This window comes from Phoca vitulina, unplaced genomic scaffold (assembly GCF_004348235.1).
Source record: "Phoca vitulina isolate PV1807 unplaced genomic scaffold, GSC_HSeal_1.0 scaffold81, whole genome shotgun sequence".
Lineage (NCBI taxonomy): Eukaryota > Metazoa > Chordata > Mammalia > Carnivora > Phocidae > Phoca > Phoca vitulina.
The window spans coordinates 6,087,139-6,106,820 of NW_022589784.1; the positions used below are offsets into that span (position 1 = coordinate 6,087,139).

The 19,682-nt window shown below is 49.2% G+C and overlaps 1 protein-coding gene across 4 annotated transcripts in view; it reads left to right on the top strand.

The window, feature by feature from the left end:
* Positions 1-8,507: 8,507 nt before the first annotated feature.
* Positions 8,508-19,682, top strand: part of INSR (insulin receptor) — a 121,901-nt gene continuing 110,726 nt past the window's right edge. For 2 of the 4 annotated variants that reach the window (XM_032394925.1, XM_032394926.1), the window contains exon 1: positions 8,508-9,085. In XM_032394925.1, coding sequence (XP_032250816.1) covers positions 8,986-9,085 — 100 coding nt within the window. In that variant the 5' untranslated portion in view covers positions 8,508-8,985. The remainder of the gene's footprint in view (positions 9,086-19,682) is intronic. The other 2 variants (XM_032394928.1, XM_032394929.1) reach the window with 1 other exon arrangement.

The window sequence follows — 19,682 nt, forward strand, 5'->3', positions numbered from 1 at the left end:
TGGCAATGTCTGGAGATAATTTTGGTTGTCATACCTGGGGCTGTGCTGCTCGCATAGAAACCAGGGATGCCACTAAACATCCTACAGTGTGTAGGACAGCCCCCACGACAAAGAATTATCTGGCTCTACATGTCCATCGTCCCAAGGTTGAGAAACCCTCCCCTAGATGAACTTCAGAATAATTTTCATATATTCTTTTAGATATAAATTTTTATGCCGAATTGGATTTATATATATTTTGGGGGACAGTGGGAATGCCCCTATACAGTGTTCTGTTTTTAAGTCTACTTTATGTCCCCCATAAAGTACTATAGTTTTCTTTTAATGGGTCAGAGACTGTTAAAATTTTTCCTCTGTCTTTATTTTATTTCATGTGGTAGATATGGTGATGTTATTCTTTTTTTTTAAACTTTTTTTTTTTTTTTAAGATTTTATTTATTTATTTGAGAGAGAGAGAATGAGACAGAGACAGAGAGCATGAGATGGGGGAGGATCAGAGGGAGAAGCAGACTCCCCGCTGAGCAGGGAGCCTGATGCGGGACTCGATCCCGAGACTCCAGGATCATGACCTGAGTCGAAGGCAGTCGCTTAACCAACTGAGCCACCCAGGCACCCTGGTGATGTTATTCTGAAAAAATGTCTCTGTCTTATGCTGATTTTTGAAAAGGGAATTAACGGTTTAATACACGGTTTAAACAATCCAAGCAGATAGAAAAAGGTTAACCAGTTTCCTGTGTATTCTTTGAGAGAAATTGCATGCATCTAGAAACGTCTGGGGGTAGGTATATGTTAACTCGTGCTGCTGAATTTCACGCTCTCTTTTAAAACACAAATGGTTGTATTTCCCTTACGTTATTCTTTTTTTTTAAATTTTTTATTTATTTTTATTATTATGTTATGTTAATCACCATACATTACATCATTAGTTTTTGATGTAGTGTTCCATGTTTGCGTATAACACCCAGTGCTCCATGCAGAATGTGCCCTCTTTATTTTATTTTATTTTTTTTTAAAGATTTTATGCGTTTATCTGACAGAGAGAGACACAGCAAGAGAGGGAACACAAGCAGGGGGAGTGGGAGAGGGAGAAGCAGGCTTCCCGTGGAGCAGGGAGCCCGATGTGGGGCTCGATTCCAGGACTCTGGGATCATGACCTGAGCCGAAGGCAGACGCTTAACGACTGAGCCACCCAGGCGCCCAGAACGTGCCCTCTTTAATACCCATCACCAGGCTAACCCATCCGCCCACCCTCCCTTACGTTATTCTTCATTTAACTTTTTGTATAAAAATAGTATATATCTTGCAGATTTCCTCATCTTAGTACATGTAGGTTAACTCATCCTTTTGTTAAAAAGGTCATGGTGTCCCGCTGGCTATTTTCCCGTTATTTGTTTATGTTAGAAAGTTTCCTGTGAGGGGCGCCTGGGTGGCTCAGTCCTGCCTCATTGGGCTCCCTGCTCAGCGGGAAGCCTGCTTCTCCCTCTCCCACTCCCCCTGCTCGTGTTCCCTTTCTCTCTCTCTCTCTCTCTCTCTCTCTGTGTCAAATAAATAAAAACTTAAAAAAAAAAAAGAAAGTTTTCTTTGAATTATAACTTTTCATGTACCGTGTTTCTACCCAGGGTCAGGTAACTCACTCTCAGCCAGTAGGAAACAGTCCTTTACATTGCAGCATGAAAAGAAATGCTTTTGAGAAATACATATTCCACATGCGGTCCATCATGCCTTTTCTCTTTCTTGAAAACCGCACTGGAAAGAGGCAAGTAGGCAGGAGAAGCAAACACCTCGGTGCCCATACTTGCAAATGAGTTGGCAGCGCTCCCTTAATATTTTTTTTTGGTCTTACTCAAGTACAAATAGTTCCCCATAGAAGCTTTCCCATCTTCTAAGCATTTTATGTGTTCAGCCCAGTGGCTGTTGAAATTCTCTGAAACGAAACGAAGCCAAAATCTTGACAACAGCTGTGCTGTCAGTAGCCTCAGAAGCCGGGAGGAGCCCCTTACTCAGAAATCCAACCGGGGGGCTGTACCTCAGCAGACCTCAGAAAGTGTGGGTTCAAGGGTAGGTTCAAGATGGGAGCGTGGGGGTGGGTCTGACGATTCAAAATCCAATGGATGATGGAATATCATTCAGCCATAAAAAGGAATGAAGGGCTAATCCATGCTTCAATATGGATGCAACTTGAAAGCATTATCCTAAGTAGTGAAAGGAGCCAGTCACAAAAGGTCACGTGTTACATGATCCCATTTATATGGAATGTCTAGAATAGGCAAATCCAGAGAGACAGAAAGTAGATTAGTGGTTGCCAGGGGCTGAGGGGAGGGGAAACGAGAAGTGGTTGCTTAATGGGTATGGGGTTTCCCTTTGGGGCACTGAAAAAAAAAAATCTGGAGCTAGTGTGATGGTTGCACAATATTATGAATCTACTAAATATCCCTGAATTATACATATTAAAATGGTTAAAATGGTAAATTCTATGTTATGTGCACTTTACCACCATAAAAAAAAAAAAGGGAATCAAAACAGTAACTGAGTGTATTTGAATACGGGTCAGAAATGGAGGTAAGAATCACAGAGCTCCATGCAAGTGGAGAACGTACCCCCGAGGGGAGCAAGACTGATAGACATCAAGCTGCGTGAGCATGTCTGTTCTCTTTTTTTTCCTTTTTAGATTTTTATTTTATTTAATTTTATTTTTTAAAGATTTTATTTATTTGACAGAGAGAGACACAGCGAGAGAGGGAACACAAGCAGGGGGAGTGGGAGAGGGAGAAGCAGGCTTCCTGGGGAGCAGGGAGCCTGATGCAGGGCTGGATCCCAGGACGCTGGGATCATGATCCGAGCCGAAGGCAGACACTTAACGACTGAGCCACCCAGGCGCCCCTTCCTTTTTAGATTTTTAAAAACCGAGACACAATTGACATATAATGTGTAAATTTAAGTTGTGCAGTGTGTTGGTTTGATGCATTTATATATTGCAATAGTAACACGATAGCATTAGCTAACGTCTTTATCATGTCACATATTTATTTTTGTTAAGAACAGTTAAGATTTAGTCTCCTAGCAGCTTTGCAGTTTATAATACAGCATTGTTGACTATAACCACTCTGTTGTGCATTAGAACTCCAGAGCCTTTTATCTACTAGTTTTAATTTGTATCCTTAAACGGCGTGCCCTAATTCCCCTGTCCCCAACCCCTGGTAACTACCGTTCTACTCTCTGTTTTCATAAGTTCAAGGTGATTGTTTTCTTTTCTTTTCTTTTCTTCTTCTTTTTTTAAAGATTTATTTATTTATTTGAGAGAGAGAGAGAGAGAGAGCGTGCAGGGGTGAGGTGCAGAGGGAGAGGGAGAGAGAGTCTTTTAAGCAGACTCTGCGCCGAGTGGGCAGCCTGGGGGTGGGGTTGGGGGGACTCCATCCCACCACCCTGAGATCACAACCCAAGCCGAAACCAAGAGTCAGACGCTCAACTGACCGCGCCACCCAGGTGCCCCCAAGATGATTGTTTTCTTCTACCAATATCACACCCTGCCTTTATAACCTCAAAACTAAAAAAAAAAAAAAAGAAAAAAAAACCCATGAAAACCCATGAAAAGATTGGAAGTTACCATAACTTGTTGATGCAAACCCTGTGTGAATGGTTTAAGAGATGAAAAAGAAAGAGAACAAGAAAAATTTTAAATATTTGAATTGATTAGTATTTTGAGGAGAATGTATAGGTCTCTCTGTTTCTTGCGGGAAAGAGTTATTTAGGTTGATTCTAGGTTTTGTTACAGTGAATATCCTTGTGAATATATATATATATATATATATATCCTTGTGAATATATATGTATATATATATTACACTCATGGGAGTATACCTGGGCAGCATATAAATTCCTGGAAATGAGATGAGAGGTGGAAAGGGTCAGTGCAATTTACTTGTTGAAAGTCATTGCCAAACCACCTCCCATTGATTGACCTGATTTATACCAGTGATTACGAGAGTGTCTGCTTTCTCACAGATGTTCATATTGTGTTGCCCGTTTTTCTGATTGTTGGCAAATTCAGTGAAAATGATGTGGGCATATCTCTAACTATGAAGAAAGCTGAACGTCCTCTTATATGTGTAAATCCCTTTGTATTCTTTTTCTTTTTTTCTTTTCAGCAGTCTGTTTCTGTGAGCTGCCTGTTCATGTCCTTTGCCATTTAAATTTTGGCAAACAAGAGTTTGGGGTTTTATCTCACTGAAAAAAAAGTACTATGTTTTGTATATTTTGTAATATAGTAGAATGCATGACCTTTATCTGTCATTTAATCTTTTCTCACTTAAAATTTTTTTCTCACTTTTAAAAATCTGATTTTTGACTTTATGTATGAATTTTTTTTTGCAATTCATATAATCTGTTTTTACATTGCCAAATTTGTTATTTTTGGATTTTAGATTTGGGACTTGTGCCTTGTTTAACGAAATATTCCCTACTTTGAAATTATGAAACAGTATTTCCACATTGTAGCGTCTTACGGTTTCATTTTTGAATGGCTGCGAGTTCATCAAATACATTTGTAGTTTTGTGATAGGGGCTCATGAGCCTTCCCTCCTTGGATCTATTAAAACAATGATCTCGATGGCTAGACTTCCTAGCATTGAACCATCTTTGCACTCCTGGTTCCACTTATCCTGCTATTGGTTTTGGTGCTGTGTGTGTGTTTTAATTTGCCTGGTTCTTTTAGTAAATTCTCCATGCGGGGTTTTTGCACTGTTATTCACAAGTGAACTCAGTCTGTACTTTTTTTTTTTTTTTTTTTGCCTCCTTACTCCTAAGTGTAATGTATTAAAGCAGGTTTCCATGACAGCGTAGGAGTCTGGATTTACATTTGGTTTCCTGCTTCAGTGAAATGGAAAACAGCTAGATTGGGGATGATTGCACCAGAGGGACCTGCTAAGAGAAGGCCCCCAGCAGGTTGATGGTGGGGTCTCCCCAAGACCTCTGTGATGGGCAACAAAAGTGTTTATTGCCTATATTCATGAACTATGAACCAAGCTTGCTTTCTCTTTAGATCATGCGTTCCGAGTACAATGTGTTTAAATGTCAAACCAAAGCCAGTCTAACAAAAACAAAGTGAAATAAAAAGCCCCAAATAGGTTTTTTTTTTTAAGTAGGTTCCACACCCAACGTGGGGCTTGAACTCTCAACCCTGAGATCAAGAGTCACAGGCTCTACCGACTAAGCCAGCCAGGCACCCCACCCCAAATAGTTTTTCAAAATTTAAAACTTTTGATTTTGATATGACGCTAGACTCTATGCAAAGCTGTTTGAATAGTACAGCAAATCTCTATGTCCACACTCTTCACCAGATTTACAAATTTTGTCACACTTTATCACTTCTGCTTTGTTCTCTCTTTTCTGTCTGTTTTTTTTCTGAAGTGATTTGAAAGTCGGTTGCAGTCTGCCCCTTTATCCCTACATACTTCATTCAGTATGTATTTCCTTTTTCTTTTTCTTTTTAAGATTTTTAATTTATTTATTAGAGAGAGAGAGCTCGAGCACAAGAAGGGGGAGCAGGAGAGGGAGAAGCAGGCTCCCTGCTGAGCAGGGAGCCCGATATGGGGCTCGATCCCAGGACCCTGGGATCATGACCTGAGCCAAAGGCAGACGCTTAACCGACTGAGCCACCCAGGTACCCCTCAGTATGTATTTCCTAAAACCAAAGACATTCTCTCACATCGCCTCCATACAACGATCAAATTAATATTGATTCAATACTATTATATAATTGATGGACCTTTTTTAGTCTTCCCCAATTGTCCCGGTAATGTCTTACATGACAACAGAAAATCCAGAAGCAACTTTGATCACTTAATTAAGGTGATTAAGTCTGGCAGCTTTCTCTTCTATGAAGCTACTGTTTTTCCTTTCCTTTATCATTGACAAGTATCTTGCAGAGAGATACTTGGAGACCATGGAAATACTCCTTTACTTCTCAAAACTCCAACCATTAGTTTTGGCATTCCTAGACGGTTTTTGCCCTAATCAATTATTTGGAGATTGCCAAAGTGTGGTTTTTCTGCTTCTGTCCCAATGATTTTTATTTATTTATTTATTTATTATTATTATTTTTAAAGATTTTATTTATTTGACAGCGAGAGACAGCGAGAGAGGGAACACAAGCAGGGGGGTGGGAGAGTGAGAAGCAGGCTTCCCGCCGAGCAGGGAGCCCGACGTGGGGCTCGATCCCAGGACCCTGGGATCACGATCTGAGCTGAAGGCAGACGCTTAACGACTGAGCCACCCAGGCGCCCCTGTCCCAATGATTTTTAAAAGGCAGAGGTTGACTTTCAATTTTTAGAAACTTGTTTTTTTGGGGTGGTGGTGCTGGGGGGTTTTTACGAAAGAAACAGTGAGCAGTTTCAGGAAGTGGCGGGTCTTCATTTCCAAGTCACGACCGAAATGATTCTTTCAACTTATATCCAACACACAAGTCCTGTGTCCTGAAGGATTTCCAAAGGACAGTGTGTTTCCTTCCATGTGTTTTTCAGCACACACTTCCTACTTGGAACTGTGGTGGCTTTTGGGGCTCCCGTGGATCCGAGGGAAACCCACAGCTCTGGACAGGTTTGCATAAGGAAGAAGGGGGACATTTATCGAAACTACAATTCTTGATATCCTGGGACTGCAGCTACCTTCTCTTTGTTCTCCCTGGGTCCATGCTTGCCCCATGGCACACGGTGAGAGATTATTGGAAAGAAAATCAGATTATGTCAGCCCTTTTGTGTAAACCCTCTAGTGGCTCCCCACTGCTTTTAGGATAAAGACGGTTTGGGAGGGGGCTTAACATGGTATATCCAAGGCTCTTCTCCTTCTAGCCCTGACTTTGAGTCCACCTTCCCTTCTCCTCTCTCTGTGCCTAGGTCCATTGGGAGAGCACCTGCCGGACTTCCTCTGGGCCCCTGCTCATGCTTGTCTCCCCACCTAGAACACTTCCATGCTTTCCTTTGCTGACTCCTCCTCACCTTCAGATTTCAGCCCAAACTGTCTTCCTTCCCTATCCCCCCTACCCCCACCCCTCTTTATGCCCCCAGGATTATTTAATTAATGGCCCTCTGCCCCGCCAGACTGTGAGGTCTACAAGGAAACAGAGTGTGTTTATTTTGCTCATTGTAAATCCTCATTACTTATTGCACGTTGATTCTTCCATTCAACAAATATTTATTAAGCAACAGATAGATCAGGCACTGGGTGTAAAATAGTGAAGAAGATTGACACACTTTCTGCTTCGTGGAGAAGGGAGAAGACACACAGGAAACCCAAAGAATTTCAGGAGATACTGGAGTGATGTAAATAACAGGTAAGGGAACAAAGGGATTGGGGGGGGTGGATTTGCAAAGTGGAGCACAGAGGTGGAGCCAGCCACTGGAGGGACAGGCCCAGGAAACAGCCGAGGCCGGAGTAGGTTTGGTGGGTTAGAGAAACCGTGGGCTCAGCTCCTGGCAAACTAATATTTGTTTAATGGACCAGACGAAGAATGAGCGCCCTCTGCCTAGAATTGTGCTGGGTGCTTTCTCATGCTTTATTGCTCTTGCACCTCGTCAGATCTGACCTGCAGGTATTGTTACATCCATTACAGAGCTGAGGCCAACCCAGAGAGCCAGAAAGAGAGAGAGGGAGTAAAGTCCCACGTTCAAGGCCACACAGGAAGTGAGGGGAGGGGGAGCCAGATTCCACTCGGTCCTGGCTTTCTAGACTTAAGGCTCCTTCACCCCCCCGCCCCCACCGCCCAAGGTGGGTCGGCCGCTATCGTGCCCTATTCGTGAATGCCATTTGCTAGACACTCAGACACACACGGACTCTGGGTCTGTGCATTGGAAATCGGGTGTGTCTACCTGTGCGGCAACCGGGCTCTCTGGGGCCTGGTTTGCTCTTCTGCGAGGTTCTGCACATTCTCCCGGGTGTCTTTTCTCCGACTTGAGCCACAGGCCGCGCCTAAGGCACCCTCGCTCCCGTAGCCCTGCCACGGAGCACACTGAGTGCACTGGGCGCGCGTGCACGTGGCTGTCCCCAGGGCCCTGGCGCTGGGCGGGGGCGCCCGCGCGTCTACTACGAGACGCGCTGGCAGGACTGGGACGAGGGTGACGCGAGCGCAACATTTAAGGGAGTACCAAAAAACCCGGTGATCAAGAGAAACAGTATTTTAATGAAATATTTTTAAGAAAATCAAAATGAGCCTGCCAGAGTCCAAGGGAACGAAATAGCAAAAACGTTAAGGAAGGGATCCGTCTCGATGGGTCGGGCATGTGGGGCGCCCCCAAACTCTGAGACGCGAGTCGCGGGGTGTCGGGGGCGCCCCCTCGGCCAGGGCGCGCCGGGGGCCTCCAGCTCGGGGCCCGGGGTAGGGAGGCTGACGGGCGGGGCGGGGCGGCGCCTCCCTCTCGCGGTCCTCCCTCCACCCCTCCCGGGGCCTCTCCTGGGCGCCGAGTCCCTTCCGAGTCTCGATCCGCGCCGCCTTTTCCCGCGACCCGCACGGGGCCCAGCTGACGGGCCGCGTTGTTTACGGGCCGAGCAGCCCTCGCTCCCGCCGCCCGCCCGCCACTCGCCTGCCCAGGTGCCCGCCCGCCAGTCCGCGCGTCTGTCTGTCCGCGCGTCCGTCTGTCTCAGCGTTCGCAGATCGTGGCCCAGAGCGCTCCGGGCCGAGAGCCGGGCGGCCGGGGCGCAGCGAGGGGCTCCGGGCCGGGAGATCGCGGGACGGGGCCCGGGCCGCAGTGGTCCGGGGTCGGGGCCGCCTGCGCCGCGGCGCCGCCGGATTGATTTGTAGCGGCCGAGGCCCCGCGCCCCTTCCTGGGGCTGTCTGAAGGGCCCTCCCGGGCGGGGGCTGCGGCCCGCGGGCCGCCGGCGTGGAAGAGAAGGACGCGCGTCCCCCAGCGCCGCTCGGGCGGCCGCCTCGGAGCATGACCCCCGCGGGCCGGCGCCGCGCGCTCTGATCCGCCGGGACCCCGCGCTCCAGCAGCCATGGGCGCCGGGGCTGGGCGGGGGGCGGCGACCGCGCCGCTGCTGGTGGCGGTGGCCGCGCTGCTGCTGGGTGCCACGGGCCGCCTGTACCCCGGAGAGGGTGAGTCTGGGGGTCCGGGAGTGGGCGGGGAGCAGCGCGGTGGGGAGGGGGACCCCTTGCCAAAATGGAGCCCACCGCCGTGGACCCAGAGCCCTCCTCGGTGCGTGTAGGGGTGCGGGTGGCCAGGACGGTGGCTTCGGCCCCGCGCGGGGCGGGAAGCCGCTGACCTTGGCCTTTGCCCGCCTGGGCTCGCGGTTCCGCGCCCCGTGTGCGGGCCCCGGGCGGGAGGAACCTTGCCCCAGTGCCCGCCCCGCCGCGGGTGCGTCTCCCAAGCGCGCCTCGGACCCGTGCCTAGCCCTCTCCGAGCCCAGCTCGCTCCGGGGACGCGACACGCGTCTTCTCCAGGTCCTCTGTGAAGTGGGGTCCCTGGGTCCAGGCGGCCTGGGACAGTTAAATGCCGGGGGCGCACGGGTTTTGGAGCGAGAGTCGAGGGTGACTGGACTGAGGGTCCCTTGGGGTCCCTGCTGATAGGTGCTCCAGGGGGAGAATGGTAGAATCCTAGCCCCTCTTCCTGGATCTAGGCCCGTGGCTACGCGGACTTCAGATCCCTGTTTACACTTTTGGGTTCTGTTTCCAGATGTCCAGAGGCAAACTCTAGCGCCTTGGCAACAGGGCCTTTGTTGTAGCAGAAGCAGGGGTGTCTTTATCATGATCATTATAGTGTCACCAAAAGCCATGAGCTTATCTCTTTGCACCTTCACCGTGCCCCCCCCCCCCCCCAGGTTGATACTGTTTGCCCATTTCATAGAGGAGTAAACTGAGGCTCCGGTAGGAGACAATTCGACTTGCTCAAAAGTCAGTGCCAGAGGGAGTAAGAACTCGAACCTTTCTGTGTGGTGCCCTTGTGGGGCTCTGGACTGCTGCTGCTGGATATCCCATGTCCCCCCATAACCCCCGCAGCCCCCCCTCCAGCTCTGCCCTTCATGAAGGGCTCTTTACCTGTCAGCTCAGGGAGGTCTCCAACCTCAGGTGAGCCTCTCATACCCCCTAGCCCCATGGACTTCCCTCCTGGGCCTCCCTGTGCTGGCAGCAGATGGAGGCAAACCCCAACTCCAGCATCCTCTTTGGGCTTGGTAGCAGGCCTTTCTGGTTGGGGGCAAGAAATGAAGAACCCGTTATGAGAACATGGCTGGAGTTTCCCACTGGTGTCTGAGGCCCTGCTTTAAAAATATCTGTTGGGTTACTTTTTCAGAATTCTCCATAAAAGGAAATCAGTCATGGTGAGGAAGGGGTCGGGGAGGGAAGGAGCCGCAGCTCCTGAGCTCCGTGACAGTGAATGAGGTCCATGAGAAAGCCCACACGGGCTCTGAAGTTGACACCCCAGGTTTGCTGAGCTCCTCTCTGTTACACAGTGGGTCCAAGGCCCGAGTGCTCGGTGTACAGTGGGCACAATAAAGGTGGCAGTTGGCTTGGGTTCTCATTAGGAGTGTATGCATGTGCATGTGCACAGGTGTGTGTGTGTGTGTGTGTGGTTCCCTGGTCTTCTGTTCCTTGTAGCTTTGGTAATTAATTGTGGATTTGTGCCTGGGCTTCCAGGGGCCAGTAGATGGGTTTACCATTTCTTTACGTATTTACAGTTCCCACAGGAGCAGAGGCTTCTGCTTCTTTCGTTCACAGCTACATTTCCAGAGCCTAGAACAGTGCCTGGCGCATAGAAGGTGTTTGGTTAAAATATTTGTTCTTGAGTCAGTTCATGTTCTTCATGTTCTCAACAGTACTCCAAGCCGTGACTCTTTTATTCTTCAGATAATGCCTAACTAACACGTACTAATAAGAGCAAACTCTTGGCGGGTGCTGTTCCATATGCTTTGAATATATAATTCTCAGTTAATCCTCACTACGGCCCTATGACGTAGGGTTTATTTTCCCTTTTCGCAGGTGAGGCGATTTGACTAAGCTGCAGAGCCCTGGTTTCTTAATAGAAGGTTGCTCTCTTGGGCTTGAGCTTCCCTACCCCTGGCCCGTGGTAATGGTTAACAAAATCCTATCAACTGAATGAGATGTGATGCCCCTCGGAGGTTTGGAAACTTCGAGAAACTTTACAGATCATTAATCTCTAATGTCAACCGGTAGGGCATTTTGGCTGGGGGTTGGGAGGGGGTGGTGGTGTGATTTTTTTCTGAAATGCAGGACTTCCTTGGAGATGCCCACTCTCTCGTGGAATCCCTGCTGCTCCGCTCAACTGGGCAGTGGCTCCCCCCTCCGTTTCTCCTCCGACTGGCTGGCTGGGGCCTGAGATTACTCGGGGGCATTGCAAAGTCAAAGAATGAAGGCAATGTGAGATTAATTAAAATAAAAACCCACAGGGCTCTGGGGGAGTCCAGCAGTTGGCCAATTGAGGCATGAGAGGCTTGCTTCCAGAGCCCCCTTGTTTCTCAGGTGCCCCTCATTTCTCAAGGGTGGCCCCAGATGTTTCTCTTGTGGGTTCTCTTGTGTGCTTTGGGACCCCCAGAGCAGGACTTCTGCCTGCTCAGTAACCTGCCTGAGGTTATTCTTAACCTTTGCTTCTCTCCTGGAGCCCTGCCCATCATCCCTGCCCCACTCACTCATTAGAGGTCATGGGGGTGAGCTCCCGGGGGTCCCCACTGCACCCCACTCCATCATTGACTTCCATTCTTAACCTGGTTAGAGTAGAACCTCTCAACTTCAGCGCTCTTAATATTTGGGGTTAGATAGGTCTGGGTTGTTGGGGGGCTGTCCTGTGTATTGTGAGAAGTTGAGCTGCATCCCTGGTCTCTCCCCCCAACAACGTGCTGTAGCACTGCCCAAGTGTCTCTGGACATTGCTAGCTGTCCCTAGTTGAAAACAACTGCATTGAGGGAGATAAGCTTTCCTTCGTCTAGGGCACTTCCCCACCTGGGTCTCCCTGCTCTCTTCTCTGTACTCGGATCTCCATCTGCCCCGGAGTCTTTCCCTTTCCAGCCTACAAACATTCAGTACTCCCTGAACCCCAGTGCCCACCACCCATCTCCAGCCTTCCCCTGCCCAGCCTCCCTGGTGGGCCCTAACCACCCTCCTTCTCCCCTCTCACCCACTGCACTGCCCACAGCATCTGACTTGTGTCTCCATCGCTTTGCTTTGCCGGTGGCTCTTGTGAAGGTAATCCCTCACCTCCTGAGTGCGTCTCCTGTCCCCTCACCCCAGCTGACCTCTCTGGGTCTGCTACTCTCTACTCCCCCCTCCCTGGGGGGGGGGCAGGAACGCACAGTCTCTTGCAGAGTTTTCACCTGCACCTGGCTCCTCTCCACCTTCTCTGCTCCCTTCCTGGGCTCGGATGTTAGCTCTCTCTTCATCGAGGGCCAATCCCTACTGCCATCCACTCTCAGCCCAGTTTTGAATTTACATAGTCAAACTCCTTCATCTAGAACAGGGGCCAGCAAACTATAGCCCATAGGCCGACTCCTGCCTGCCCGTGTGGGTTTTATAAATAAAAATAAAATAAATAAATAAAATAAATAAATAATAAATAAATAAATAATCTTCTAAAAAAAAGAATACATACATTGGCTTACCATAAACCCTATTTATGGTTTTTTAATTAAAATGATAAGTAATGCACGCTCATTGCAAAAAATTTGCAAAACCCTGGAGAGGAAAAAACAGAAGTCCCCTTGCAACACTCTATCCCTAAAATCATCCCATTTCTATTCTGGGAGGTGACTGTGCTATCAGTTTGTGTCTTAATTGTATGTGGGTGCGTGCGCAGAGTTATGTGAATTTTAACTCATGCATAGAGTTGTGTGACTGTCCCCACAACTGGGATGTGGAACAGTACCATCACCCCAGTTCCCTCCAGGCATCCCTTTATGGTTGTGCTCTCTCAATCCCCAACCCTAGCAACACTGATCTGTTCTTCATTGTTTTCTCTGTAGACTTTAAAACATATCTTATAATTGAATTAATACTCTTTTTAAAAAAGATTTTATTTATTTGAGAGAGAGAGAGAGAGAGCGAGCATGAGTGGTGGGAAGGGCAGAGGGAGAGGGAGAAGCAGGCTCCTCACTGAGCAGGGAGCCCAAGGCAGGGCTCAATCTCAGGACCCTGAGATCATGACCTGAGCTGAAGTCAGTCGCTTAACTGACTGAGCCACCCAGGCGCCCCACTTGAATTAATATTCTTAACGTTTGACATTTTAAATTTAAGCCCTCATAAGATTTGCTCACAGATTTCCTATTTGTGAATTTGCCTCGTGGCTAAAATTAATTTGTAACTCTAAAGTCAGTACTCAGTGCACTTTGGTGGTTCTTCTGGACCTGCGTAGAGCATCAGGTCACCTGGGTCTCTGAACTGGCCCGTTCCCAGCTGAGGTCAGGCGTGGTGGAGTTGTGTGTTTTATCTCTGGGACGGTGGATTCACGCAAGCCTCAAAGATGAAAACAAGTGTCTCCTTTGACGATGTATGTAGTGCCGCGTTTCCCACATTTTCGTGCTTTTCGCTGGTGATTTCGCTGTTTGAAAAGGCCTCGCCCATCGTGTTGACGGGCTGTTCGTGTAAGTGCAAAGAATAAATGCAGGAGAGTTGTGATGTGCCTCACAGAGAGAATACGTGGGGGGATAAGCTTTGCTCAGGCCCGAGCTCTAGTGTCTGGTGCTGTTGGCTGTGATTCAAAGTTAATGAATCAACACTGTCTATTAAATAAGGTGTATTTAAACAGAAGCGCACATAAAACAAGGTTATGGATTAATCAATTGACAAAAACATTGTGGCCAGAAGCTTGCAGGAACCTAGCCTTGTATTTCCCTAGGGACAACGGCGCAGTGTTTGCTAAGCCCGTGTTCCAAGGGGCCCGTGTGCCCAGGCAGGAAGAATCTTGTGTGTAGAATCTTGTGGAACACATCTGCCCCTCTGGTCCTATTTTTATCTGTGCAGAAATCCTTGGTTACGTCTTGGAAAGTTCATGAGATGGCACCAGACTGCTGGCCCTTGTTTCAAGGAGGGGTCTCCTGTGTTCTGTTGATCCTGGTGTCAGGGGGGTGCTCCAGTGGCTTTGGGGCTTTTAGAAAGAGATTGTGTTTCCAGCACAGCAAGATTTGCTGTGCCGTGTTGCCAGATGCAGACTGGATACCAAATGCAGACTGGGTATGCCTTCCAGTTGGAGTTCAAGGCAGACTCATGAGGATTAAAATTTGAGTTCCCATCTGGGTTTTTCTTCCAATTCCAGAAGGGTATGGTGTCACATCGGGTCTGTGTGGTAGCTTCTGTTGTGTGTTCAGGAACAGCAGCCCGTTAGTGGGAGATGCTCGCTTCTCTCCTGTGCCTTTGTGGGAATGTGGAAAGCATAGGTACTTTCCGAAAACTGTGTTTGCTAATCGTGTGCAAAAAGGTAAGTGCTTGGACACAGAGGGATAGAGAGAGTAGAGCTACCCCTGTTTTCCTGCAGGCCTTCTATGATTTCTTGTTGCCAATCTGTTTCCAAAGATGTATCCTGTTTCCTTGCAGAAGATCAGAAAGGGGAGGAGTTCTGAGATGTTCCTTCTTAATTACATGTGGTTGCATTGTATCAAAGCCACCTGCTACTTTATTATTATTGTTATTTTTTAAACAAAGTGCCTTTTGGTCTTGTAAGACTTCTTTTGGTTTTCTTTCCTGGGTCTTCTGTGGCATTATCTGTCCCCATCTAGAAGAGTGAGGAGGTAGAATCCCCAAGGGGCATGGAAGCTTCTTATGATCCTGTGGTTTGATGTATGATGCCCATAGGATTGCAAAGCTATGAGTGCAGGAATTAGCCTAGATGTTCTGGAGCCTTCAGGCTTGTAGAAGGTGGTGTCGGGATGGGCATGGACCTTTGGTCCTCTCCACGTTCATTAGTGACTGCCCCTCACTTCTCCCTCCCCTCCTCCACCTCCCTGGGTCCCACGTCCCATTGATGGTAATTCCCTAGTGTCTCTGCGGCCTCGCCTCTCTCCTTGTACCCGCTCCCACGATGGGCCCCCTTTCTTCTCAGCCAGTGTGTGCCCTATTCAATACTTTCTCTCCTCTGCTGCCACAGGGATTTTTCTTCTTCCTACTTGGGTCCTTCCACAGCTGCCAGCCAAACCCCTTCCCCTGGCACGTGAGATCCTGCTCTCAGTGTAGGCTGGAGAAGGGCTTGATACGTGTTTGTCCAGAGCAAAAAGCAACGTCCCGTAGCCCCCACCCCTGCCAGTTCATACATGGGAGCCACGTGGGAGATAGAGCTTTTGGGGGAGGTAATTAAGGTTAAATGAGGTCAGAAGAGTAGAGCCCTAATTTGATAGGGTTGGTGGCCTTCTGAGGACAGGAGGAGAGAGATCCCTTTCTTCCTGCCTGGGCGCACCAAGGAAAGACCACGTGAGGACAGGGAGAAGGCAGAGTCTGCAGGCTAGGAAGAGAGCCCTCCCCACAAAGGGACCGAGCTGGCTACCTTGATCTCAGACTCCCAGCCTCCAGAACTGTGAGAAATAAATTTCTGTGGCTTACGTTGCCCAATCGGTGGTATTTTCTTATGGCAGCCCTAGCTGACTAAGATGAGAACTGGGATCGGAATCGGCTCTGAAACCTAGCCGAGAGGGACACTGGCAGATAAAATGGGTGTGGGTCCAGCTTTCTTTGAAATTGCTGGGGCTGGGGGCGCGGCCCACCATGTTCTCTCTAGCAACAGTCAACAACAATCAACAGCCCCCAGAGAAGGCATCTGATGGTATTGATCCTGGGGCGAAGTGCTCAGTGGAGCGGGTGGGACAGAAGAAAGGGGACAGACAGGTGGGGGGGGGGTCCCCGGCTGGAGAGGTGGGCCAGGATGGGTAGATGGTATGTCCGTCCTACTTGAGTCCCCACCACATCCCTTGGGGAACCTTGTGTAGAATGCAGATTCTTGGTTCTGGCTCCTGGACATATTGATTTGTTTGGTCTAGAGCCGGGCCTGGGAATCTGCATTCTCCCCGGCCGTGATTCCGATGCTGGCCTTGCACAGAGCACACTGTGGGGAACCCTCTGCGATGGGTAAGGGCACAGGTGCTGGTGTCCTAGGCACCTGTGCGTGATGGGCTGGATTATGTCCCTCTCCCCCAAATTCATGGGTTGAGGCCCTACCCACCCAGGACCGCAGAGTGTGACTATATTTGGAGATCGGGTCTTGAAAGAGGTGATCAAGGTTTAGGACGAGGGCCTCACAGTGGGTGCTAATCCAATATGCCTGGTGTCCTCATAAGAAGAGGAGATCAGGACACAGACCTGTGCGTACACAGAGGGTCTACTTCGTGAGGACATAGGGAGAAGCTGGTTGTTTATAAGCCGAAGAGAGGCCTCAGAAGAAACCAGCTCTGCTGACACCTTGTGCTTGGACTCCTGGATGCCAGGACCGTGAGAAATTAATGTGTGGTGGGTAAGCCCCCTGGCCAGTGGGTCTGCGTTATGGCAGCCCGAGCAAACTAGTATACGGGGCTCAGGTCTCGGCTCTCTCATCTTTGCTGTGTGACCTTGAGGAGGACACAGTCCTCTCTGAGCTTCCGTCACGTTCCTTTTCTAGAAAATCTGTCTGGGCAACACGTGCGCAGTGTTTTGTCTGTGTCCCAGCCTTGCGCACCCCCACCCCTCAGGCCATTTGCCACCCCTCTGTGTCCAGCAATTTCCAGTGGAGCCCGACTCACGTGCTCATGGCTGATGGGGCTTTCTGAGGTCACCCTCGGAAAGCCTGTTTTTGAGAGCTTATCTTCCCCGGTCTGAGGAATTCGCAGGTCTCACCCCGGCCTTTTGATGTCCCTGCCTTGTGGACATCACAGGTCAGGCATCTGCCTTCTCCCGGGGAGGGAGAACCGGCAGGGATTTCAGTTCTATCTTTCCTGGGGCTTTCTTCAACTTCCACATCTCCCACAGCCCCTCGTTGGCTCTTGGTTTGTTCAGGAGATCTCCTTGGTGCATCCTCCAAGACTGTGAGAAGTTTCTAGAAGGATGATGGTCTGGATGGCAAATGTCCCATCAGGGCTCCCTTTCCCCTCTGGTCCTCTGCTTACACAATTTTCTTCTCCATCCTGCATGTATGATGATGGGCCACTGTTGTTACCTGCATCCTCTGTTCCTGAGCATCCGAGCCCCCAAGCACCCACCTCGGGGCCCCTGACCCCTGTGGCTGGCCACTGTGGAGGCAGAGGGGCCCTCCTGTCTACTCCTCCTTCCAGCTGGGCTCAAGAACCACCTTCCTGGGGCGCCTGGTTGGCTCAGTCAGTTAAGTGTCTGCCTTTGGCTCAGGTCATGATCTCAGGGTCCTGGGATCGAGCCCCATGTTGGGCTCCCTGTTCCACGAGGAGCCTGCTTCTTCCTCTCCCTCTGCCTGCCGCTCCCCCTGCTTGTGCTCTCTCTCTCCCTCCTGCCCCCCCCGCCCCGTCTCTGTCAAATAAATAAATAAAATCTTAAAAAAAAAAAAAAAAGAACTACCTTCCTCAGGTCTCCTCTCTGGGCTGCTTCTTCTCTCACTGGGATTTTTACCAGGAATTTGCAGGAAAATACTACAATGCTTTAGTCCCCCCACCTCTGGTCCACCCGTAAACCTCCCTGAGTTGCATGTGTGAACCTATCTGCAGCAGACTTCCAGAACAAGAATCTCTGGGCCCAGAGGCATTTGTGTTTATAAAATTGCCCCTGAGTCTTGGTGGTTTCATCACTCCCCCTTCAACCCCATGTGGTCGGGATAGGTCCCCCAGGCCTCTTGAGGTCCCTTAGATCTTGTCTGAGCTGGCTTCTCTAGGATATTTATTCGGTTCCCTGTTAACTCCAGCCTCCTCTGCCTGTGTGCACCTGCTCCCCCCTTCCCCCCCGTGGGGCCAGGAAAATGGAAGCCCAGAGAGGTTGAATTACTCACCTGAGGTCACACAGCTGCCAGTCGGCAAAGCTGAGATTTGCACCTGGGGCCATCAGGCCTCTGGTCTGTGGGGCGCATTGCTTTAGTGCACTCTGACAGCAGTTTGTCACAGTTAGCTTGGTGTCTCTATGAGCTGGAAGCCTTCCACCTTACCCATCTTGATAGTCCCCATGCCCGGCGTGATGCCTGGTGCACCGGGATGCTCAGCAAACGTTGGATGAATGAATAAAGGAGTGATTCCCATGTGGCTGACTTGCTGGTCCTGGAACCCACATTAGAATCCTGGGGTCTTGATTCTCCCTGCCACGTGCCCCGGCTCCCCCATTTCTCCTTCTCGGAGGAAGCCAGTTTTAAGAGCTAGTCTTTCAGGCAGGTGGAGAATCTTCAGGATGTCTGATACCACAGTGTGCCCCGTTCTCCTTTCCGAAGGTGATAATACATCTAGGAATTGGTTCCGTGAGCTCAGCGCAGAGCACTGACATGGCTGCACGGCCACATTCCAGTTCTCATCGGTTCTTCATAGCTTCCTTATCACGCTGCTGCCATTGTTCACAGCGAGGAAACGGAGGCAGAGATGGAGGAGGTGGCTCAGGATGACCATAACTGGCAGGTGCTGCGGTAGGAAGCCAGATCTGCTGGGTTTCTAGCGCGGCCCGGAACTGGCATGCGTGGTGGCCGGACACCTAAACCCAAGGCTCGTTGGCACCGGACTCCTGAATTTCGGGGTGTTAAGACTGGTAGGAATGCAGAGAACAAGTGGCCCCAGACTAGGTCACCAGGGAGCATTTGAAGAATGTGGAGTATATTCATGGTCGAACGCAGAATGTCTAAAACTCTCAGCATTGGAAAGCACTCTCAGAACCTTCTAGATACCCTCTTCCCGGCCCCTCCACACTTCTTGCCTGCTTTCACGGTGGAGAGACAATCAGGGAGAAGGGACACTTTCCAAGATGGCTCTCGTGTTAAGTCTTCTTGCCTGGAAAATCCTCAGATCCCTCCGGCTGGGCAGGAAGTTCTAGACCAGCACCGTCCAAAAGAACGTGTTGCTCTGAGGGAGATGTTCCGTGTGTGGGCTGTTCAGCATGGTGGCCGTTGTCCACATGGGGCTCTCGAAGCTGTGGCCAGGCTGACTGAATCTTTACTTTTATTTTACTTTAGTTCATTTAAATATTAAAAAAGTCAATGTTGGATTCTGTTGCTCGAAAACCCTTTGGTACGTTTGGGACAAGCTGGGGAAATGTGCCTATATTTTCAATGCTACGTTGTATGAGATCTACATATACAGATCTAGTATTTCTGCTGCAGAGTTAGCATCTGAATTGAGACCTGCTGCATGGCATTTTGAAAGCTTACTGTGAAAAAAAAATCCTGTAGAGTATCTCATTAATAATTTTTTAAGTATAGCTTACATGTTGAAGTGAAATTTTTGAATACATTGCATTAATTAAAATGTATTTAATTTCATCTGTTTTTTTTTTTTAAAGATTTTATTTATTTATTTGACAGAGAGAGACAAAGCGAGAGAGGGAACACAAGCAGGGGGAGTGGGAGAGGGAGAAGCAGGCTTTCCGCTGAGCAGGGAGCCCGATGCGGGGCTCGATCCCAGGACCCTGGGATCATGACCTGAGCCGAAGGCAGACGCTAACGACTGAGCCACCCAGGCACCCCTCATCTGTTTTTTTTTTAGTAAAGATTTTATTTATTTATTTGAGAGAGAGACTGAGAGCACGAGCAGGGGGGAGCGGCAGAGGGAGAGGCAGGCTCCTCGCTGAGCAGGGAGGC